The 23,844-nt window shown below is 44.5% G+C and overlaps 3 protein-coding genes and 1 long non-coding RNA gene across 4 annotated transcripts; 3 read left to right on the forward strand and 1 right to left on the reverse strand.

Moving 5' to 3' along the window:
- Window positions 1-789: 789 nt before the first annotated feature.
- LOC106933296 (uncharacterized) lies at window positions 790-3,945 on the reverse strand. The gene is made up of 3 exons (XR_001421446.2): window positions 3,819-3,945; window positions 1,350-1,535; window positions 790-1,258 (listed from the first exon to the last, which is right to left on the reverse strand). It is a non-coding gene; the product is annotated as an uncharacterized LOC106933296 (long non-coding RNA).
- Window positions 3,834-14,305, forward strand: vcpip1 (valosin containing protein (p97)/p47 complex interacting protein 1). The gene is made up of 3 exons (XM_015012441.2): window positions 3,834-6,480; window positions 9,029-9,115; window positions 10,299-14,305. Exons 1-3 carry the CDS (start codon window positions 3,834-3,836, stop codon window positions 11,033-11,035), a joined length of 3,471 nt encoding a protein of 1,156 aa, XP_014867927.2. The 3' UTR covers window positions 11,036-14,305.
- An 882-nt stretch (window positions 14,306-15,187) lies between these two features.
- On the forward strand, window positions 15,188-18,181 carry LOC106933295 (uncharacterized). Its single transcript, XM_015012443.2, has 2 exons — window positions 15,188-15,657; window positions 16,483-18,181. Exons 1-2 carry the CDS (start codon window positions 15,486-15,488, stop codon window positions 17,475-17,477), a joined length of 1,167 nt encoding a protein of 388 aa, XP_014867929.2. The 5' UTR covers window positions 15,188-15,485; the 3' UTR covers window positions 17,478-18,181.
- An 82-nt stretch (window positions 18,182-18,263) lies between these two features.
- Window positions 18,264-23,548, forward strand: dusp28 (dual specificity phosphatase 28). Its single transcript, XM_015012445.2, has 3 exons — window positions 18,264-18,778; window positions 19,900-20,296; window positions 21,796-23,548. Exons 2-3 carry the CDS (start codon window positions 19,949-19,951, stop codon window positions 21,895-21,897), a joined length of 450 nt encoding a protein of 149 aa, XP_014867931.2. The 5' UTR covers window positions 18,264-18,778; window positions 19,900-19,948; the 3' UTR covers window positions 21,898-23,548.
- Window positions 23,549-23,844: the final 296 nt, after the last annotated feature.

The raw sequence follows: 23,844 nt of genomic DNA on the forward strand, positions 1-23,844 counted from the left end.
GGAACCAGACATCCAGCAGGCGCAGTAATATGAGCCACTATGCTCCACTTTAACTCCATTGATATTCAACGTACAGCCGTTTCTTTCACGTGAAGCTGTAAAATCATTTTGCTGAGGATGACGGTACCGATAACTAGGAAGTCCACTGGTCAGATTGAAGAGTAGAATCACTCTGAGCGGATCTCTCTCTGTGGTTTGGTACCAGTAAACCTTGTTTTCATTACAGCCGTTTGTTCCTGAGCACTTTAAATGCTCTGTGCGACCAGCGTTAGTAACAAGGGATAGCTGGTCCTGAACCAGCTGCGTTGCCATGGCAGCCAGCGCTGTAGAGACACAGACAGGTGAAGGTTAGTGTGACAGTGTTTGTTCCAGGTGGGCTTTGTTGGCTCCTGATTGGTGGAAACACTCACCTGAACCCAGCCAGCACAGAGCAGCAGCTGGGAGGAAAAGCATTGTGTGCAGTGGAGTTTCCTCTGGTGAACCTGGGGAGAAGTGGAGCTCTGATGCAGCTGAGGCCAAACAAGGACGAGCTGAGAGATCAGACCAGGGCCACGTGGTTTCTAGCAGAGGAACCAGAGCTCCCATCAGCCCCTGCTCTGGACGCATCACAGAGCTTCATGTGGTTCAGGTTTAAAGCTCGTCGTTCTGTCAGTGTCTCCATCAAACAGTGACACCATGACAGGTTTGTCCAGAAACGTGTAAACAGTCGTATGTTTCAGGAAGTGGGTCGCTGCGATGGCGCAGGTGAAGCCAGTAGATTAGATTTATTTAATGTTTCCATTCAGACTGATAATCAGTGAATTTTCTGAGGTAATAATTTTCCAGGTATGCACCGGCTGAAGGTGGGGCTGTGGTTCACTTCCTGGTTCACTTCCTGTCTGCCCCTCTGCAGGTTTTTGTTCAGGCAGGTCGGATTGTTTCTCACTGTGGGAACCAGACATCCAGCAGGCGCAGTAATATGAGCCACTATGATCCACTTTAACTTTCTGGATCACCAGATTACAGCCGTTTGGTTCAGGTGTAGCTAAGAAATCCTTTCTCAGAGGATCATTAAAATTAAGAAGGTAATTAACTTTTTGATCGGTCAGATCGAAGCGTAGAATCGCTGTGAGCGGATCTCTCTCTGTGGTTCGGTACCAGTAAACCTGCTTTGCATCACATGTGTCTGTTCCTGAGCACTTTAAAGAGACGGTGCTTCCAGCCACAGCAACAAATGATAACTGGTGCTGAACCAGCGGTGTTTCCATGGCAGCCAGCGCTGTAGAGACACAGACAGACAGGTGAAGGTTAGTGTGACAGTGTTTGTTCCAGGTGGGCTTTGTTGGCTCCTGATTGGTGGAAACACTCACCTGAACCCAGCCAGCACAGAGCAGCAGCTGGGAGGAAAAGCATTGTGTGCAGTGGAGTTTCCTCTGGTGAACCTGGGGAGAAGTGGAGCTCTGATGCAGCTGAGGCCAAACAAGGACGAGCTGAGAGATCAGACCAGGGCCACGTGGTTTCTAGCAGAGGAACCAGAGCTCCCATCAGCCCCTGCTCTGGACAGAAATAGATGGTGTTTGATAAGTTCCTGCTTCGCTGTCCTTCAACTCCAGCAGTCATTTTAACTACATTTTTTCTCTTTTTGTTTGCATTAAGATACATCATTTCATCTCTAATAGCTTTATTCATCCTTTTAATTAAACCATTAAAAGGTTTAATTAAAAGACGACGTGAAACATCACAACCCTGAAAGGAAAGCAGCGTCTCTGTTCTGCTCTCCTGAAGCTTCGAAGCGTCTCCCACAATAAAAGCTCTTTGTTCTGCCGACATGTTTGTGTCGTGATTTAGGTGTTGAATTCTCTGAAGTAGAGAATTTCACACAAGAGTCAGACTTTTGTTTTTATCTATTAACACATTCTGCTGGTGTTTTTGCATCTGACTGACCTTCAGAAGCTCTGGTAAATGTTTCTCCAGCAGGTGGAAGCTGAAAGTGGAGATGTTCCTTTCTACTGTCACCACATGCTAGCTCAGTAATGCTTCCTAACTCTTTGCAATCATCTGGGGATCTTAGAAAACATTTTATACTTTTATCTGCTACATTTAATTTAACTATTTTATCATTCAGATTAAATAAGAATAAAGATTACATTTGAATCTGATATAGAAAAACTTTACTGGGTTGAATTGATTCTACATTTTTACATACTTATAAAGTGCATTAAGATTAAATGTATTGTGTATTAATGTTATATAAATAAACAACAGAACAGACAATAGTGTTGAAATCTTCTGGTGGTGATATCAGACCTAGTCAGCTGAATAAAATCCTCCACATTTCTGGTCTGCATCAGGATCAAATTGAATTTAATTATTTGTACTGGAAATAATACAAATAATTTTCATAAAGAAGTTGTTTCAGTTTAGATTTTCTTGGTCTTTTTAAGTCTGGACAAACCTGTTTTCCCCAGTAATAAATACACAGGATGAGAAATAGCACAGCAAAAATAAAAAAAAGATACATTTGAACATTACAGACAAACCCTCTGCAGCTGAAAGCTGCAGTTCAACTAGTACAAAGAGTAAAACTGCCATCTGGTGGTCAGTTCAAAGGAGTAAAAACTAAAACTCATAGGCTGCTTTGAGTTTTAGTGGAATACAAGTCTATTTGATGCTTGACATTATTACATAAGAAAATCATGTTTTCTGAAAATTAATAAAGGATATCAGAAAACTTAATGACTGTACCAAGTTTAATACTTTCAGACCCCGAGGACAGAAGATATTCATGTATCTGCTGAATCACCTCCAGGATTACAGCAGAGACAGCAGGCTGTATCTGGTTTCCTTTGCACTTTATTGATTTCTCTGATGTTCAGGAGATGATTACTGAGAACTTTATAGACACTTTGAATCCTACCAGACCCTCAGTGTTGTATAACTTAATGTTTTCACGTTTTATCCTCTTCCTTTCTCCCTAACTGAATTGTTGAGGCTCAGCACAGGAATGCATTCACAGGTCTAATAAACCTTACGATAACAAAACAAGGTGTTACAAAAACATTCGGTAAAAAGCCATGTCATTCAGGCCTCTTAAAATATTTGCTCCACATAAGCTATATTTTATGTATCCGGTTTAAGCCGAATTATTTATATATCAGTACAATAAATTACGAGATATTTTTTTCTGGTGTTTTGTTCGTCGAAAGTGAAAAATCAGGCATACAAATTTTAATTAACATATTTCTAAATGAAATTCAGCAGACTAGCGACTAGGATCATCAGGAGTCTCTGGTTTTCATAATTAACTTTTTACCAATGTTCCAAGATGCATGTAAAAGCTGCTGTAAAGACTGAAAATGCGTCGCATTAGTAAAATATGTTTTTATTAATCGTGTTATTGTTGATAAACTAAGAACTCTGCCAGAATTCACTTCCTTACACAACAAAACGACGACATACGGCTATGCATTCTGGGAAATGTAGTAGGGTTAAGTATACCGTTTATGAACATATTAAAGTGTATCGTAAGTTCATGTTAATTAATGGTCAATTACATTATTTTGTGTAATTTTTCTAATCATAAAATATATATGTGGGAAATTTGGAGCAAATGAATGGTTTCAACTCATTATTATTCAGATGTACTACAAGTCCCAGAAGCCCTGCGTCATTACGTAGGGACGTTTAGCAACGGTCAGTTGCTAAAGGAAAGCCAGCCGCTTCCGTGTTGTTCTGGTGTTATTCTGGTTGAAAACAGTCGTTAGCGCGGTCGGAGCTGACCTGACAGCCTCTCTGCGGGGTTATTATCATGGTTCTGTGAAGCTTGGAGACATTTTCACCTCATTTTTCCCGAAATGTCGCTGCTGCAGAGCTCTAAGAAGAAAGACAAGCGCATTCTGTGCGGTACCTGCCCGGACCCGAAATGCCAGGCGCGGCTCTTCTTCCCCGCTCACGGCTCCATCAGCATCGAGTGCACGGAGTGCGGCCAGCGGCACGAGCAGAGCGGCCTGCTGAACGTGGAGGAGGTCACCGACCCGGACGTGGTGCTCCACAACCTGCTCAGAAACGCCCTGCTCGGCGTCACCGGGGCCCCGAAGAAGGGGACCGAGCTGGTGAAGGTGATGGGGCTGTCCAACTACCACTGCAAGCTGCTGTCCCCGGTGCTGACCCGCTACGGCATGGACAAACAGACCGGTAAAGCCAAACTGCTGAAAGACATGAACCAGGGGGACATCTTTGACTGCTCCCTGCTGGGGGACCGTGCCTTCCTCATAGAGCCGGACCATGTCACCACCATGGGGTACGGCAAAGACCGCTCCGGGAGCCTGATCTACCTCCACGACACCCTGGAGGAGATCAAGAAGGCCAATGGCAACAGAGAGTGTCTCATCCCGGTCCACGTGGACGGAGATGGACACTGCCTGGTCCACGCGGTGTCCAGAGCCCTGGTGGGCAGGGAACTGTTCTGGCACGCGCTGAGAGAAAACCTGAAGCAGAACTTCAAGCAGAACCTGGACTGCTACAAAAACCTGTTCCAGGACTTCATTGACGCTGCAGAGTGGGAGGACATCATCAATGAGTGCGACCCCCTGTTCATCCCCCCTGAAGGCGTCCCATTGGGACTGCGTAACATCCACATATTCGGGCTGGCCAACGTCCTCCACCGTCCCATCGTCCTGCTGGACTCCATGAGCGGGATGAGGAGCTCCGGCGACTACTCTGCCACCTTCCTGCCTGGACTTGTCCCAGAGGAACAGTGCAAGGGGAAGGACGGGAAGCCGAACAAACCCATCTGCATCGCCTGGAGCAGCTCCGGCAGGAACCACTACGTTCCTCTGGTGGGCATCAAGAACACGGTTCTCCCCAAGCTGCCGCCCCGCCTGCTGCCAAAGGCCTGGGGCGTCCCGCAGGAGCTCATCAGGAAGTACATCAGGCTGGAGCCGGATGGGAGCTGTGTGATCGGAGGCGACCGCAGCCTGCAGGATAAGTACCTGATGCGGCTGGTGAACGCCATGGAGGAGGTGTTCATGGAGAAGCACAGCATCCACCCGTCACTGGTGGCCGACGTTCACCAGTACGTCTACCGGCGGACCGGCGTGATCGGCGTCCAACCGGAGGAGGTGACAGAGGCGGCCAAGAAGTCTGTGGTGGAGAACCGTCTGCACCGCTGCCTGATCTGCGGCGCCCTCTCTGAGCTGCACATCCCGTCCGAGTGGCTGGTACCGGGCGGGAAGCTCTACAACCTGGCCAAGTCCACGCACGGTCAGCTGCGGCCCGACAAGAACTATAGCTTCCCCCTCAACAACGTGGTGTGCTCCTACGACCCCCACAGAGACTTCCTGGTCCCGGACTACAAACTGAGCTCCCTGAACACCTGCACCTGGTGCCACGGGACGTCGGTGCGGCACATCCGTGGGAACGGGTCGGTGGTGTACCTGGACGGGGACAGAACCAACAGCCGGTCTCAGGGGGGGAAGTGTGGCTGCGGCTTCAAGCACTACTGGGATGGGAAGGAGTACGACAACCTGCCCGAAGCCTTCCCCATCACCCTGGAGTGGGGGGGCAGGGTGGTCCGGGAGACGGTGTACTGGTTCCAGTACGAGACGGACCCGACGTTGAACAGCAACGTGTACGACGTGGCCATGAAGCTGGTGACTAAGCACTTCCCTGGAGAGTTTGGCAGCGAGATTCTGGTGCAGAAGGTGGTGAACACCATCCTGCACCACACGGCCAAGAAGAACCCGGATGAGTACAACCCCGTGTCCATCGACGGGGCCCACGCCCATCGCCTCGGCGACGGGACGGAGGCGCCGCCGGACCCCCAGCTGCCCACCAAGATCATCCTGACGGGTCAGAAAGCCAAGACACTCCACAAGGAGGAGCTGACGATGAGCCGGGCCGAGCGCAGCCTCCAGCAGAGCATCAGCGAGCAGGCCTTCGTCTCCCAGAAGAGACGCTCCGACAAGCTGAAGCCCGACCCCAAAGGTCAGGGCCGGACCTCGTCCCCCAGCGGCTCCCCAGAAACCTCTTCCTCCTCAGCTCCCGCCACGCCCACCAAGACCTCCTCCCCCTCCTCCTCCTCCAACAAGGAGAAGAAGATCCGGGTGACGACCAGCGACGGGCGGCAGGCCATGCTCACCCTGCCAGCCCTCACCACCTTCGCGGAGCTGCGGCGGAGCATCGCCAAGCAGTTCGACGTGCCGCCGCCGCAGCAGTGCATCCGCTACGGCTTCCCCCCCAAAGAGCTGCTGCCGCCCCGCAACGGCGAGGAGAACGAGCCGGTGGCCCTGCAGCACGGCGACAGAGTGACGGTGGAGATCCTGAGGGGAACCGAGGACAGGGGCCCCGGGGCCCCCATCACCAGGGCGACCAGCTCGCACTCCGCCCTGCACTCGGCGAAGAGCGACGACGCGGTGACGGGCGGCCGGACGAGCAGCCGGGAGATCCAGGAGAGCATCGACCTGGAGATGTCCTCCCTCTGTCTCCTAGCAACCCTGATGGGTAAGAACATGGCGACACGCAGGTCAGACCTTCATCCTTTATGACATCACATCCTGTAAGCAGCCTGGCAGAGCTCATGTTCCAGAATAAGATCAGATCACATGGTTTTAATTTTCTAACTAGTGCTGCGATATGCGCGTAAACTTTTATCACAATGTTTCGTGGTTCTATTGTGATAGAAGTATTTATTTATTATTTCTTTTAGGTAACTTAAAGCCTGTTGCTGCAATAAAACTTCACAAACACAAAAGCTAACCTTGGAAAACATTCCCATTGGTAACGAGTTTCTTTAGGTGAGCAGTCGCATGAAGAAATGTCATTTCTCTCTGAAATCGACACAATAACTGGATTTTCAAATTTATAGGTATTTATTATGTCAGGACTTTTCTACATCAGATGTTTACAGACAATCTAGTTAAACCTGATGGAGGGACTTTACTAAAACTTTTAATCAAGTTCATTTCAAGGTCTGTAATTAGCTAATCAAACTGTATATCAACAAAATAAACAACATTTTCAATTCAAAACACTTTTTGCTGCTAGATAGACATGAGCTCAACAACAAACGTATTCCTAGTGATCGGGGTGAGAGACCCCGACCCCGCTGAGTCCAGCGCTGATGTTAGCGGATGTAGCAGAAACACAACACAAAGGTTCCAGCTCACAGCTTTTGTATGTAAACAAAACAATTTGGTTAACTGTGTTGGACTGTGTTTTTCTGTAATGTGTTAAATAAGATTCATTGTAATGAATCTAAATTAACAGGTTAAAGTCTCTGGCCTAGTTAAAGCCCAGTCGTCTTCTACTCTGGGTGTTCAGGCCGGTTTCTGTCTCCTAATATTTAGTTATGTTTATGTAATAACTAAGAAGAGTAGCAGCAGTGTTCTTCTTAGTTTTGTTTTCATTTCGAGAGAAACTGAGAGCTTTGCTGATTGGTCGAGCTGAGCAGCACAGACGCATGCTGGCTTCTGATTGGTTGGCCCCCAGCGGCCTGCAGCTGAATGAACTCTCAGGCTCCGGAGCGTTACCAGAAACTCTGCATTCACTGATGTGTGTTCAGTCAATCTGCTGACTCCAGCATCTCGTCCCCTCCCTGTGTCAGCTGCCAAAAGGGTCAAAGGTCGCCGCTGCTCTCAGATAAACACAGAACATGACGAAGCGTTGCTGCTGATTTTCAGGAAGGTTTTTTATCTGAGCTCTCCGCTGGACCTGACGCTGCACTTCCTGTCCAGCGGACAGGAAGTGCTGCAGCCGGACAGCCGACTGCTGGAACAACCGATCTGCAGAAATGTTCAGTGCTTTATCAGTCCTAATATTTATATTAGGACTTTAGCTGCTAATATTAATATTAGCAGCTGAAGTCAGTTAAATATAATCAGCAACAAACGGTTTTATAAGCTGAACATTTAAAACATGTTTCAGTTCCTCGATTTTCAGCTGACAGTAAATATAGAAAAAATGGTTTGGTGACAGAAAAATTGTCTTGTTTAATAAGCAATTATTTTCAAAATTAGCTTCTGTATTTAAATGTAAAGTAAAATGCAGATAGATGTTTCGTTTTGTCTCAGTAAAATGGTTGTAAAACTCAATATTTATGCCAATTTGATGGTCTAATTCTGGTGTCTTCAGCTTTTTAAAAGCCATTTCCTCCCTCAGTTTTCCTCATTAAAACTCACTCAGACACTCAGACTTTAAAAACAACATAAATAATGACAAATATTTACTATCTTATTATTTTTTTAAAAGCACCATTTTCTTCAATGCTTCTATGTTGAAGCTTCGAAATAAAGAAAACATAAAACATCTGCAGAAAGAGGACACATTTATTCTGTGAGATGTTATTTGCAAAAATTATACAAAAAAAAACATTTCTAATTAGATCATAAGACAAATGGATTATTATTACTCCTGGTACTTTAGTGTCATTCTCCAGTTATTCCATGAAATAAGCTGAAAACCTGCTGAAACCTCCATCTGTAAGTTGGTTCCTTTTCTATTTTCAGTCGGTCTTTGTGGAAGGACCAGTGAGCCTCTAGTGGCCCGGAGCCGCGGGTTGAGGACCGCTGGTCTGAGCCATCAGCTCCTGATTGATCGGAAACATTTCTGGGTTTCTGATTGGCTGCGTGGAATAAACCTGTGATGTCATCAGGGGGTCAGAAACCTGGGATTTTTTTTTTTTGCGTAACATTCGACTTGTTCTTCAGTCTGAGCTTTTTGACCTGAACCATCTCAACAACACGTCGTCATAGTAACATCATCCTGACACAACAAGGAACTGGTGGTAATATTAACCAGGCCAGCAGCTTTAAGCCGTCCTGCTCTGTAGTAAGATGAAAACTAGATGCAGTTGGTTATTAATTTGATTTCATTTTAATCATTTAGCTTCATTTGAATTTTGGGTTCCATGCAGTGAATCTAGTTTTCCACATTCAGATTTTCATTGCAGTTTCCATGGCTCAGACATTTTCTGCTGTCAGAACCTCGTGTTGTGTTCAAGGTCTCTGCGTGTTTCTGGACGCCTCTAAGCTGTTAACCGTGTTCTTTTCAGGCGAGGACGTTTGGTCGTACGCCAAGAAGCTGCCGCACTTGTTCCAGCAGGGCGGCGTCTTCTACAACATCGTCAAGAAAGACATGGGTGAGTTTGTTTTCTCTGGCAGCAGCCAGAGCACGAACTGAGCATGCTCAGAACCCCGGACCTCTGATAGATTGTAGGTTTTATTTTTTAAATGAATGCAGCTGTCTTAATGGGAAGATTTGGGTTTCTGTGTTATTCCATTCAGTACAGTAGGTTTAAAAACCAGAGTATTTCCAGCTTGAAGCTTCAAAGCTTCATCACATTTACACAACAAAGAGCTGGGAGTGAGGAGAGCTGCTGCGGTGAAAACAATCACTGAGATAAATTTAACCTGAGACTGAAGACGTTTCACAGCAGATCGTCTCCTTCGCTCTGAGTTCATGGAAAAAATCAGAGTCTGGAGAGAAACTTTACAGAAATGGAAGAGAAGATCAAAAACTGTCTTCAGTAAATCAAGAAGCTTAAAATAAGAGAATTAAAAACCCAAACCTTCATTTTAAGGCTTTATTACATTAATGTTGATATGTGAATATAATCAGGTCTTTATAGTGGGGATATTGACTAGAGTGTCACTGTGATGACAATAAATTAGCTTTATATTGTGCAGACGGAGTGTAGATGTACTGATGTGTTAATAGGGTGAATATTAATGAGGCGAGGACACGACATGAAAAAAAAAAATATATATATATATATATATATATATATATATATATATTTTTTTTTTTTTTTTTTTTTTTTTGCTCAGGTTAATGATTAATTGATAACTAGATTAGTTGACGTACTTTGTATATGTCAGTCGTCTGATTGCCCTAATGAATCACCTTCATGATTAGTTAAATAAGTTATAGTGTAGTCTGTGTGTTCTGACCGGTTCTGGCCTGTTCTGACCGGTTCTGGTCTGTGCTGACCAGTTCTGGCCTGTTCTGACCGGTTCTGGCCTGTGCTGACCGGTTCTGGCCTGTTCTGACCGGTTCTGGCCTGTGCTGACCGGTTCTGGTCTGTGCTGACCGGTTCTGGTTTGTTCTGACCGGTTCTGGTTTGTTCTGACCGGTTCTGGTTTGTTCTGACCGGTTCTGGTCTGTGCTGACCGGTTCTGGCCTGTTCTGACCGGTTCTGGCCTGTGCTGACCGGTTCTGGTTTGTTCTGACCGGTTCTGGTTTGTTCTGACCGGTTCTGGTCTGTTCTGATCGGTTCTGGTCTGTTCTGACTGGTTCTGACCGGTTCTTTGTGTCTCCTCCAGGCCTCATGGACGGGAAGCATTGCACGCTGCCTCACCTGACGGGGAAAACCTTCGTCTACAACGCGGCGGAGGAGCGGCTGGAGCTCTGCGTGGACGCCGCGGGTCACTTCCCGGTCGGGCCGGACGTGGAGGAGCTGGTGAGGGAGGCGGTGCTGCAGCTGCGCTCCGAGGCAGCCTCTAGGGGCAGCAGAGAGGGCAGCCCGTCCCACGGCGTCCTGCGGCTGGGCAGCGGCGGCGTCGTCCGCAAGAAGGAGCAGCTGCAAAGCGTCACCGCCTTCCAGGGCAAAGGTCACTCCCTCGGGAGCGCCGGAGGCTCCTCCCCTCCAGAGCACCGGCCAATCACGCGGCAGCACAGCAGCGGCGTGGACCTGAGCGCCAGCGTGTCCAGAGGAGCGCCGGACCTGTCGGACATTCCCGAGGACGCCACCAGAGAGCTGGTCCGCATGGCGCCGGGCTTCGTGGCCAGCAGGGACGGCCGCGCGCCCGACCCGGGCCTGATGGAGCAGCAGCGCCGCAAGCTGCAGGAGATGGTGTCCTCCATCCAGGCCTCCATGGAGCGCCACCTGAAGGAGCAGCAGGGCGCTGCAGGCGCCGTGGGCGGGGCCAGCCAGGAGCGGACTGCTGGGACCAAACCCGGCACCGCGGCCGCCACGGGGGGCAAACCGGAGGAGCCAGAGGAGATGGAGAGCCAGGACGCTGGGCAGGGCAACGCCAGCGAACCCATGGACCACTCCTGATGGCGCTGCCGCCGCCGCGCTGCCTCCGCCCCCTGACTGCCGCCTGCTGCCCCGCTGCAGGCCGGACCCCAAAGCTTAGGTCTTCATTACGTCGCGTCGTCTTTACTGCATGACTGAGGAGCGAGCTGACCGCCCTGCTGCTGCCGCGGCAACCGTCACTGAGCTGAGACACGGAGGCGGTCCGTCTGCGGCGCATCGTCACTCCGCCACTGTTCATGTCTTTACTCCGCTAACTGTCTCACTCAGAGGCAGGAAGTAAATCCAGAGCAAACGGATTTATTTCCTTCTTCAGGAGAACTTTCCCTCCAGCTGATGACTCTCCGTCAGCGACGGCTCCCAGTGTTCCCAGTCGCCTGGAAGCTGACCGGATTGTTTCTCCAGCCTTCTGAATCCCTCCTGCAGACGCCGATTCTTCCTGCTTCAAACCGGCACTGAAGAACCCGGTCAGGTTAAAGAGCGGGGCACTTCCTGTCTGCACAGGAAGTGATAATTGGCCCACAGAGGAGACGCCCCGCATAATCGCTTCCATTGTTCAACTCTGCTGCCTTCATCACCAACACCTGCTTTGCTCCCACCGCCTGGCTGCTGGACTCCTGAATCCTTCAAACTGCGCCACCTGCAGGCAGGAAGGAGCTCCTGCAGAGGTTTACAGCCCAAAGTGAGCTTCAGGTGTCTGCTGAACCCGACTGTTAGAGACGCAGGCGAGTAACGAATTAAAGGAAAACACCGACTGAAAGAAACGATTCTCCTGAATGAATCTATTCCAGCTGTGATTTTAGGTTCGTTCTTCTGTTCACAGCCAATCAGAGCTGAAAACCGGTTGGGTTTGGTTTTGGTTGTGGTGCTTTTCTGAGTGAGTCACTTTCATTAAACACTAAAGGAATGAGTTCACAGGTAGATATTGTACAGCAGTGTGTGCCACTCACTTAATAAAACATCAGGTGTTAATAATAATAGTTTCTATGTACAACTTTAGCTGTTTTTATGCACAGAAGCCATATTGGATTCTGAACCTCTGATTTTTCCAGGTGAAATTCTGTATTTTAGAGACGCTCTTCCTGGTTTTTCTCACTGGAAACTTGCAAAGTCAAACTCTTTAGTGTTTGTTCTGTTGAGTTTCAATCTCAGTTTTGAAGTAAGTATTTCTAAAACCTGACAGAGTTCTGATCAGAGGAACATTTATTGTAGGCTGACAGATTTGGACTTCGATCCAGGAAGTTCTTTGAAACGGATCAGCTTCATGTGTCACTCTTTCCTCTAAGGAGTCGACGGTCCAGATCAGGGACATGTTGCCCATCAGAACCTCCCCTGTAGAGACATTTAGACCCATTTTGAGCATTCAGTGGTGTGTTCATCCACCCTAACTGCATGACGTCCTCCATGCAGGTCTAAACTCAGATCAACCTCAACATCCTCTCACTTCCTGTTAGTTTGACTCTCATCATTCTGGAGGTTTCAGCAGTTTGTAATTCCTTTAATTCTTCACTCGTCTGTTGAATGTAAAAACGTCCCAACAGTGAAATGCCAAAGAGAAACGTTTTCTGATCGGCATTTCAGAGAAGTTCAAGTTGAGGATTCGGATGGAAGCAGGTTGACGAACTGGAGGTCAGTTTATGAATTTGTTTGTTTTTCTTCAGTTTAAAAGTTGATTCTAACAGCAGTTTGAAGCTCCTGTTGCCAAAATGAGAAGTCAGAAAAACCCAACCTGAAGAAAACATGAGCAGTGAAGGGAGAGGGGAGTGGCTCCCCCTGGTGGAGAGAAAGTCTCATTGCAAAGATATTTAAGTAAATATGTCAAATAAATCAAGTTTAGATTAAAAAGAAGTGTGGCGATTCAAAGACAACACAGAACAAATTCCCTAAAAAGATGTGATTTATTTCTCTTGTGGATGGGATTTTTATTTTTTATTTTTGAATTGTTTTGAGTTTGAAGCTTCTTGTCAAACCTGATTATTTTTCCTGGGCTCTTAAAGCTGCAGTCACCGAATGCCTGAGCAGAACTTCCCTCCATCTGGACCCGCTTTCACCCAAACGTCTGTTTAAACAGCAGCCAAAGAAAAACCGGGTTAAAGTTGCTCCTTTGTGTTTCTGCCGTTTTAATATTTCACCAAATTACGAAAGAAACAAATAAAAAATTGGGAAGCTCAGAAGTTTTGCTGGGTTACATGAAACATGAAAAAATAATCTTTTATTTTTTTGTTGAGTTTTTCTGGCGTTTGGCAGATTTTGTAACGTCAAACGGGAACCGATCAGAACAAAGCGTTTCCCCTCCAGAACCTGGCTCCACCTGCTGGACCTGAACACTGCTCCAGCACCAGAACACCAAAGGTCCAAATGATCGGTTCCGGAAGAACTCCTGGATTATGTCACGTCTCAGGTTCTGGTTGGGCTCCAGGTTCCTACAGGAACCGCGTTTCCACCGCGTCTTTCCTCACGTTTCTCATAAAACCTCATGAAAAGCTTCCAGTTCAATCTTTTGTTTCTGCAGCTGAAGTTTGAAACAATCAGCACAAAGTTTCTGTTGTAATGTTTCTTTTCTCACTCTGGTTTTATCGCTCATATAAACTTTAAAGCTTCTCATTTTGTTGAACTCGTCTCACACAGTAACGCTGAGTTTGTGTTTTACTCTCCTGCAGTCAGAGCTCTGATGCTTTTGGAGGAGGTTGTTGCCATGACGACAGCCAGAAGTGGCTGGACTCCTGTGACACCAGTTTAGTTTTATTTAATTTGACGGACGCTCAATCATTTGACACTTAGAAAGTTAGTCTTTTAAAGATAAACATTTTTGGAAGTTGAGTTTATTCTGAAAGGGAAGCTGAGATTTGCTGCCAGTGATCAGGTTTCTGTCCATCTGCTGACTAGAAGCTGGTTCTGTTCTGGTTCTGTTCTGGTTCTGTTTTGGTTCTGTTCTGGTTCTTTCCTCAGAAATCATCAGTTTTAAAGTGTTGTTGTTTAAATCTTTAGTTTTCTGCTCCTGGTTGAAGTGAAGAAATGTAAAACTCGGCACTTTGAGGTTGTTGAACCCGGAGCAGAAGGACTCTTCGGATCAGAACCTCCTGCTGTCACCGACCCGCGGCTCCTCCGTGTTCCTGCTGTATTATAGTACATATTGTAGAATATTTGGACCTGTACAGAAACCGCTCCGTTTCTCCTTCAGTTGGTTCTTTTGGATCTTCTGTCTGGTTGCTAATAAAACGCTGACGACACTCTGCTTCACGTCGCCGTTTGCATGAAAACTTCTCAGCTCCACCAATAAAATCACTTCCTCCATTTGTTTGTGAGCCGAGTCCTTCGGGTGACGTTCATGTTTTCCATTTCTCTCTGTTGTCTGTTGATCAGCTCCAGGATTCAGGCTGGAACTGGTCATCTGGTCCTCAGTGGTGGGGCCCCAAGAAACAATAAGATGGAGAATAAAGTCATTTAACAAAAATAAAGCTGAAATAATGCAAGAATAAAATCATAATACAACAGTCATATAAGGATGAAGTAATATTACGAGAATAATATTCATGCATCGTTTAGACTTCACTGTGTTGATGTTGCATCAGCTTGTCTTTAGTTGGACTTTGAATTCAATTCAACTCCCAAGGAGATGATTGAAACGAGCAAAGTTTCACAAATATTTTCCTTTTATTTGTAATTTCTTTTAAACAAAAGAAATTTAGATTATTTAATCAGATTTGGTATGAAAAAGTCTGAGATTTTATATTGAAGCTATAATGTCCGTAGGTTGGCCTCCATTTACTGGATATGGATTAAAAGTGGAAAGTTTCCCCAACAACATTAGAGTGGAGATAAAAACAAACAGAAGATTTGATTTCTCAAACATGAAGGAATTAATGCGACACTCTAGAAATGTTTAAGACGAGAGTAATATAATGTAAAGCTAAAAAGGGTGATTTTACATAAAACTGCCCCTTTAAAAACAGATTTAAGTGAACCAAGTCTGCTTTCGAGTAAAGATCACTGGATGGACACGATTCTGTTTATGATGAAGCTAAAGAGAATACAAAATCCACTATTTGTTTGTTTTTATTTTCAATACTTTATATCTGTAATAATGACTATAAGTAAACTATGTAAGTGGATGAATAAAATGGATATAAGTAAAGTTTCCATCTGCAATAACCAACCGCTGAGGGTCATATTTGCATGATTCCTGAATTACAGTCGCACAAAAATAAGTCCAGCGGCCATAAATGACCCCCAGGCCGCACTTTGGACATTCGTGTCTTAAACTGAAAGACTAATATCTGGAGAAAACGGCAGACAAGCAGCTTTCAACACAGACTCCACCCCACCAGTGCACCACCATGTGCGCCGGCGTCGAGATGGTGCGGACCTTCTGACCTCCCGGCGGAAGTAAACAATAAGAAGCTAGCTTGTAGCTTGTAGCTTGCTAGCTCCATTGTGCGGTTTGTTTGTTGGTTTTCTCCGGTCAGGAGCAACAATGTGTTCAGCTCTGAATGTGAGAGAGTTCATCAGACAGCGGCTAGCTGCTGCTGCTGAAGAAATCTTCGGAGTTTTTGAGAAAACCATCATTCAGTATGAAGAAGAGCTCGACCGTCAGCGCAGAATGATGGAAACGAGCTGGAAAACACAAACACCCCAGAAACCAGCAGGTATCAGTAACCAAATACAGGGATGTGATCCTGGTTGGTTAATTTAACCAGCCAGGCTTAAATATGAAAGCAGCTGCATTCATTTATCAGACAGATCTGAAGAGATGACTGCCAGATTTAAAGGGCCATACACGGTCAGGATGCTGCCTGATCAGGTGATGTTCTGGGACTAACGAGCTGTTTCTTTACCCTCAGACTGAACGAACGAACGGAGCTTAAACAAGCCTGCAAAATGAAATGACTGAAACAGTCGTGTTTTTATTTTCTAGTCTAAAAATTTTTACCCATCTATGCTGAAATGTCAGGTAGAGTAAAACAGGAATGAAAGACTTTACTGCGAGGATTAATAATCACATAAAAAGTAATTTGCAGCTGATTATGATCCTTTAGAGAGGGAAATGTGCAAAATGTACCTATATGTTTTCATAAAAACAGAAAAATGTGCAAATAAAAGCAGAGTTATGGAGTGTTGTGTGGGAGAAAGGATCTGCTGTAGCGCTCCTTTGAGCACCTACGATGGAGCAGTTAACTCTCAACATAAAATTATATATTTTATGCATCTCAAAGCTAAACATACTAAATGTTTTTGTTAAAGCTCCAACAGTTATTCACTGTAATGCTAAAGCTAGGTTGGTTAAACCCCAAACAGGAAGTAGTTTAATCTACTTCCTACAGCTTGTTTTTCAATTAACCAGCAAAGGTCAGTAGTTTGCTTTTCTACCAAGAGTTTGTCACAAACAAATTCACCTTTTATAAAAATGTGAGTGATGAAACAGGTTTGTGTTGATGTTTTTCTGAACTTTGTCCACACCGTTTCCCTATTAGATCTTCCACAGAAACATGTTCATCTGGAACAGGAGGAGCTTCCTGCCGAGCTGCTGCTCTGCCACCAGCAGGAGGAGCCAGAACCTCCACAGATCAAAGAGGAGCAGGACGAACCCTGCAGCAGTCTGCAGACGGATCAACTGGAGCCGAAGGAAGAGTCCAAAACGTTTCTGGTGGCGCTTCTGTATGGGGAAGGTGAGACCGGAGTAGCAGAGGAAACCTTTGATGGTCTCCAGAGTCTGCATCAGGAAGGAGGCGAGGATGTAGATCTAGGATCCACAAAGACGGAACAGGTGGGTCAGGAAGAACCTGACGACGATGGCAGTGAGATCATTAACCAGGACGTTTATCCGGTTTCAGGCAATCAGAGTGTTTCTCAGGCAGGACGCGTCACCTTAAAATGTGACTTCTGTGGAAAAGTCTTTAGGAAAAAATATCACCTGAAGATGCATCACATGAGCCACACGGGAGTGAAGCCGTACGTCTGCAACGAATGTGGGAAAGCTTTCAAAGCCGCGTCCGCTCTGAGATATCATGCGAGGATGCACACGGGCGAGAGGCCGTACTCTTGTGAGACGTGTGGGAAAAGCTTCAGGTGCAGCTACAGCATGTTGGTCCACATGAGAACCCACACTGGGGAGAAGCCATACCTGTGCAACACCTGCGGGAAGAGATTCACCAACTCCTCAGCCTTCAAGTGGCACACCGCCATCCACATGGGCGACCGCAGGTATTCCTGCCAGATCTGTGGCAAAAGCTTCACCCAGAGCGGAAACCTGAAGGCTCACATGAGGACGCACACCGGAGAGAAGAAGCACTCCTGCAAAACCTGCGGGAAACGATTCAGTCGGAGCAACAGCCTGATTGTCCACATGAGGACACACACAGGAGAGAAGCCGTACTCCTGCAGCACGTGTGGAGAAAGGTTTCAATACGCTGCAACGCTGAAAAAACACGCCACAACGCACACCGGCAACAATTGCACATCTGGCTGAGGTCCTGCATGTGAGGACAACGTCTGTCCAACATAGAGGGGACGAGTGTCCCGGAAAGAGATGAAAGAGATAAGAGATGAAAGAGATAAGAGATGAAAAAGATTGTGTTGGGGAAACGTGAAGTAAATCAAATCTATGTGAGTTTACAACATGTTTTACTGGACATCTTCCAGCTATCTGCAACAGAACCAGAACACCGAGGCCTCACAGACAGGTGGGAACTAGCTCCCTCTACTGGCCAAATGGGGGAAAAGTTCAGAAGAACATTTTAGTTATGAGTTTGAGACGGTTTGGTTTAATGTCAGGAAGGTTGAATCTAAACTGCAGAACATCACAGACAACCTGGAGCGTCTCATTCATGAATCCATTAAACAACAACGGTGTCTTCAGTCAGAGGCTTCTGCTGTTTCACTGTAACACAGGCTGCTACAGGAGATCCTTCCTGCTACACACATCAGCCTCTGCAACTCTTTGAAGAACCTTGGATAAGATGAGCTAAAACATTTAAATGTAATTTTGTTTTTTACAGTAAAGAATCCTTTTTTTTTTTGTAAACTTAAGTTTCATAAATTTTTCCAATTTTACTAAAAACCTTTCTTCCTTTTATCGGCCTGTAACGTTCCTGTGAGAAATAGATCTGTGGAAAACAGAAAAACCTGAATAATTTCATTAATCAGATTTTCATTAAAACACTCAAAAACAGATTTCAGTTTTTCTTCACTTCGTTTTTATTTCCCTCCAGTCAGTTTCTCTTTTCTGAACAGAAATGATATTTACATATATCAGTCAGATATGGAATATTAAAGTGATTCATGCATGTTTCTTATTTTAATATGTAAGATTTAATAATGTACAGATTCATGCAGGCTGTGCTGCTTTATATTCAGTCCTGTTCCCTCAGTTTGAATCTGAGTCACATTTTTAAGCCATAAAACAGAAAATCTGCTGGAAAAAGATCCGAGTGGAACATCGTTGAGGTGAAGTAGAACCAAACAGTTGGTGAAGTGATTTTTATGATGGTGATTCTAAATATTAGCTACTGATCAGTTGACAGACAGAAACTCTCACTGTTTCCTGTCAGGCTTTAATCTGAGCAGCATTAGGACCCTGCAGCTGTCAGCAGCATAAATATAGCAGCAGGAGCAGTGTGTGTGTGTGTGTGAGGGTGAGTGTGTTGTTGATCAGAACAGTTGGGGGTCATGAGGAGGCCTGGACACAGCGGATCGGTCGGTCTGCAGGAACGGACGGAGAACGGGTTCCTCTGAGGAAAAGCAGATTCATTCAGGAAGGTGCAGCTGCAGGTCAGACCGACGTGTGTGTGTGTGTGTGTGTGTGTGTGTGTGTGTGTGTGTGTGTGTGTTAGGTGCTGATTTTTTTTTAATTTTTGAATAAATTAGGAATAATATCTAAAAGATCTAAAATAATTCATTGTGTCCAAATTTAAAATTTATTTCATTTTAATGCAAAAACAATTAATATCAAACATAAAAATGAAAAATGAGAGAAATACATAAAACACATTTCCACTTTAACTGACCAGGCTGGAGAAACTTCACAGCTGTAATAAACTCTGGATGTTTGGTTTGTTGGGTAAATAGCTAATTTAGTTATTTATTACATATATATTATTACATATCCAGTGATCAGCAGCATCGAATCCTTGGAAACTGAAGGTTTAAGAAAGCGGACAGCATCTGCTGGTAGCTTCCTTTTTCTGCCACCAGATGGCGTCACCATCGCTTTCTTAGCCAAACGTGTGAACTGTTGACTCAGCAGGTAAATGCGACCAAATCAGATTCTTTCAGATCCGTCTGAACGGACAAATTCTGATCGTTTTATCCCCCAAAATATCTGATTTGTGTCATTTCTACATGTGGAACTAAATCACGTCTGATCGTTTTCTGCAGTCTGAACGGTCATGTCGCGTTTCATCCGACATTGTTTACATCCAGACGGTAAATCTGGATGAACAACGACTGAAATGAAAGAAGTTTGTGTCCAGTCAGGTTTCTCAGCTCCGGTCAGATGGGTTTAGTTTTATGATCGGCTGTCGGGTCTGAAAAACGCTAAAATCCATCCAGAGGCGGCGGCGGCCATTTTCCAGTAAACACAGCGCTGCTGTCATGTCCAGGTTCTTATTCTGCAGGTCGCTTTGGGGTCAGAAACTGTTCACACACAAGTCGCATTTAATCGGTAGCATGAACGCAGAAAAAAATCGGACTTCAGTGAAAATTTGGAAATCGGAACGTAAAGAGTTTAAGATTTCTTTCTCTCTTTTCTCTGTCAGGCAATAAACTTTTACCATCAGCAGGAATCTGAGGAGTTGAGAGCAGATCTTTGTGCAGAATTTGAATAAAATCCTTATAATTGTAGTTTTGTTAAACTGCCCGTCTTTAACGCTCATGCTTCTCCTTCCGACCAGGAAGCTGTTGGCTTTGGTTAAGTACGGAGGCCCAGCAGGGTCAGACAGGATGCTGCAGCTGTGTAAAGTCTCCAAGGCTCTGTTCATCAGCAACGCCCGCTCCGCCTGCAGCGACGACCTCATCCAGCAGGAGGCGGTGACGCTCTGCATCAACGTGTCCAAGCAGCAGCCGTTCCCGACCAGCAGCGGCGTCACCAGGATGCAGATCCCCGTCTACGACGACCCCAACGAGGATCTGTACCGCCACTTTGACCGCTGCGCCGACGCCATCCAGAAGGAGGCCAACCGCGGCGGACGCAGCCTGGTCTACTGCAAGAACGGACGCAGCCGCTCGGCCACCGTCTGCATCGCCTACCTGATGAAGCACCGCGGCCTGACGCTGACGGAGGCCTTCCAGGTGATCCAGGGTTCTGGGTTTGGGCTTTGCAGGTGTAGAAAGAAGGTGAATCAGTACCAACAGTTCCTCCATTCATATCATCATAAAACACGTCGAACGGAAATGTTGCTTCTACTGTCGGCGCCGAACTGCGATGTCCAGCCTGGTTCTGGTGCTCAGAAGAACCGGAGCAAATCACAGAGTCATCTGCATAAGTTCAGATTTTCACAGAGAAGCAGCAGAACCTGGTCCGGTTCGGCTCCAGTCCAAACAAATCAAGTTTTTACTTCAACCCGCTCAGTGAAATAGTTCTGAATGTTAAAGTCCAGTTCTCTTTCTAACAGCGACCGACTGGATGATGGTCAACAGTGACCTTTGACCTTCTGTATGTTTAACAGACACATTAAATTCCCACTGAGTTCATATTTGTAACTCCGGGTCAGAACCAGCAGCTGTAACAGGATCAGACAGAACAGATGAATGAAGCGGTTCCGGCCGGGTCCGTCTGCTCAGCAGAACCGAAGGTTTTAATGTCCAAGGTGACTTTGGACCCGACAGACGGAATAAATTCCTGCTGACGTCTGAGTGACCTCTGAGCTGAGGTCACCGAGCTCAGAGGGAAACATCCAGGCTCAGAATGAATCTGATCACAGAAGGGAGCTAAAGATTAGGGTGATGGACGGAGCTCATCCAGCTCCGTCATCAGAAACAGAGGAGGAACATTTAAAATCAGTTTATTATCTTATTAGATCAAAACACCTTTAACTACATTTAGACATCAACAGTCATGGATCACTTTCACTTTTTAACTTTTAAAGGGGCAGAGCGTTAAAAATGGTTTAACAATAATTACATTTATAAAGAAGGAATAACTGAAGTGATGCAGCTTAAAGATGAAAGATTAAATTATGAAACAATAGCAGGAAATCAGAAAAAAACAGTAAAATAAAAACCTTAAATTATGTCATGATAAAGAAATGAAATATGTTCCAGTTTCTTTGTTCATAATCTTGTATGATATTATTATTATTATTATTATTATTATTATTATTATTATTATTATTATTATTATTATTATTATTATTGTAATAACCCAACATGTATAAAATCTTATAAAATATTCTTTAAATCTTGTCTTTAATATATTTTTTCACACTTTTTTTATTTTAATTTAGTGTGAAACTTTGAATTTGTCCTCTTTGGGACAATAGAGATTATTTCTGTTTCTATTTTATTCTTTGAACTTTCAGGTTGATCTGATTGAAGCTGAAACCTGAAGCCTCTTTTTGGTCACATCTCTTCATTTCTGTGCCGCTTTAGTTGTTTTTCTTAAACTAAAATAGTAAAAGGTTTTAAAATGTTTCCATAAACCTGCAGTCTGTTCTGCTCCTGCAGTTTAAAGGTGTTTATTTTAGATCAGTGATTTATCTAAACCACCAGCAGAGGGCAGCACCGTCCGGATCCAGACAGAACCTCGGTCCAGAGTCGTTCTGGTTCTGATGCTTGTTGTTTCCTCCCAGAGGGTGAAGACGGCTCGGCACGTCGTGGATCCGAACCCCGGCTTCATGTCTCAGCTGCAGCGATACGAGGAGGAGCTGAGGAAGAGGAGAGGAGCGTCCTGATGAAGCTGTGGACGTTTTCCTCTCTGCTCAGAGTCACAGTTTGAATTTTAATCTGGAAACTGAAACTTCAGGTCAGTTTGAGGAGATCAGACTGATTCAAACAGGAGAGAAACACTGAAATGAAATCAGCCACAAAACTAAGAGATTAGATTTGAGAAGTAAAATCATAATGACTCAGAAATACATAAATAGTGTTTATATTGTATAAAGTGATACGCTGACATGCAGTGTTTCAACTTTAGAGTTTCGTTTGTAGCAAATCTTAAAACTACAAAATAAACCCATAAAAAACAAGTAAAGCAGTGCAGAAAACATCAAATCTATTAAGTATTTCATTTATTTATCTTATAAAAAAGCATAATTATTGCTGTGAAAAGTGACTGAATGTGGAAGTGAATTTTTGGCGAATGAATCAGGCAGATTGGCTTCCAGAAAGTTAATGATTTATTATTTTAATTATGAGATTTAAATGACAAACTTCATTTATTTCTCCTCTTAAATAAGAACCAGGTTCCTCAAATATATTAGTTTTTTCTTTGGTGTTTAAATTTATTAGAGCATTTTTAGAGCAAACATATTTTTCAAATCTGTGTTCTGTTAAGTTTTCTGGCTCCATATTTTTATGTTTTTCTCAAATTTTATCTCTAATTTTTTCTGACCACAGGAAGGAAAGAAACTCACAGAAATACAAAAAGAAAAGGAACAAAAAGGAGCTCAAACTGATGAAAACATTTTGTTAATGATCATTTAGAAAAGGACATAAAAAGACGGATATTAGTCCCACAATATTAGAGATAAACAAATATAACTTTATTATTATTATTATATTTGGACTCTGCAGGACAGGGAAACGCTCCACCTCTCCTCGGCCTGATAGATCTGTGATGATCAGATAAATATCTCAGCTCTGATCAGAACCTTTCGATCTGAATCACTTTGTGTGAAAAGCAGGTTTGGTTTTGGACAGAAGGTGAGTTAAAGCACATTCATCATTTCATCATTTATGGAAAACAACAGATTTTGTTTTTGTTTTATCAGACGAAGGGAAATGCAATAATAAATTCAATTTCTCAAGTCTAAATAAAACAAAGCATCTTTGAGGAAACTGACATCATGAACTGGTTCAAATATTTTACCTGAAACTTGTTTTTGTTTTTCAAACATTTAATCAAAAGCACAAATTTAAAACCAGGCAACTAGGGGGAAGTTTTAGGGATAAACGTTTTCCTGTTCAGTGTTATAATAAAACAAATAAAAACTCAGGTCAGAACTCCATGTTTGTAAAATATTAAGGTTTTACTGGCTTCTCTAGATGAAACCATGAAGATGTTCACTGTTGAAACTTGTCAGAAGTTGTTTAAATGTGGATGTAGTTTAATAAACTCAGTGGGTTTATTAAATTTGTGATATTTGGTGAAGCTGAAGCTGTAGATGTTCGTGTCTCAGGTGAATCTTTACTCAGCTTGAATCTAATAAGTTTATCTTCATATCTACTTCAAACTGTGTCCAGTTCTTGGAACATTTTAGCGTACAGTAAATGCCTTAAGTGAATTTATCACCTGAATGTGTCACTGTCCCTTTAAGAAACTGTGCACTCAGTTTTAACTGGAGGAAAATGACAGTAAATATAATAAACAGTTGTGCTTTCTGATCTGTGTGTAATCATGTTGCAGTTTGTTGGTCGTCATAGTTTCACCTCAGGTCATCATCAGATTCATCAGATAATCTGATGGTCATCACATTTAATCTTGTTTTGACACTAAACTGATGTACGGCAGCCAGGAAGGCACAAAATAAGTGGCGAGCGTCAGAAGACTCAGAAGTTTGTTATTCATCCAATTCAATTCATTTCAAAGCTGAATTGTTTCTCCCAAACAGAAGTTAGATGTCTTTAGTGGGTCTGGGTGGTGATTCTGTGGGCAGAAAGACTGAAGACTGTCTGAGTGA

Source organism: Poecilia mexicana, unplaced genomic scaffold (assembly GCF_051168715.1).
Source record: "Poecilia mexicana isolate PSO_F unplaced genomic scaffold, ASM5116871v1 scaffold_17, whole genome shotgun sequence".
In the NCBI taxonomy this organism is placed as follows: Eukaryota; Metazoa; Chordata; class Actinopteri; order Cyprinodontiformes; family Poeciliidae; genus Poecilia; species Poecilia mexicana.

Bases quoted from the DNA above. Each gene is read 5' to 3' on its own strand.
- vcpip1 (XM_015012441.2), top strand. From the start codon at position 3,834: ATGTCGCTGCTGCAGAGCTCTAAGAAGAAAGACAAGCGCATTCTGTGC. The intron at 6,481-9,028 runs GTAAGAACATGG...TGTTCTTTTCAG, and splicing joins TCTCCTAGCAACCCTGATGG to GCGAGGACGTTTGGTCGTAC. The intron at 9,116-10,298 runs GTGAGTTTGTTT...TGTCTCCTCCAG, and splicing joins CATCGTCAAGAAAGACATGG to GCCTCATGGACGGGAAGCAT.
- LOC106933295 (XM_015012443.2), top strand. From the start codon at position 15,486: ATGTGTTCAGCTCTGAATGTGAGAGAGTTCATCAGACAGCGGCTAGCT. The intron at 15,658-16,482 runs GTATCAGTAACC...TTTCCCTATTAG, and splicing joins AACACCCCAGAAACCAGCAG to ATCTTCCACAGAAACATGTT.
- dusp28 (XM_015012445.2), top strand. From the start codon at position 19,949: ATGCTGCAGCTGTGTAAAGTCTCCAAGGCTCTGTTCATCAGCAACGCC. The intron at 20,297-21,795 runs GTGATCCAGGGT...GTTTCCTCCCAG, and splicing joins CGCTGACGGAGGCCTTCCAG to AGGGTGAAGACGGCTCGGCA.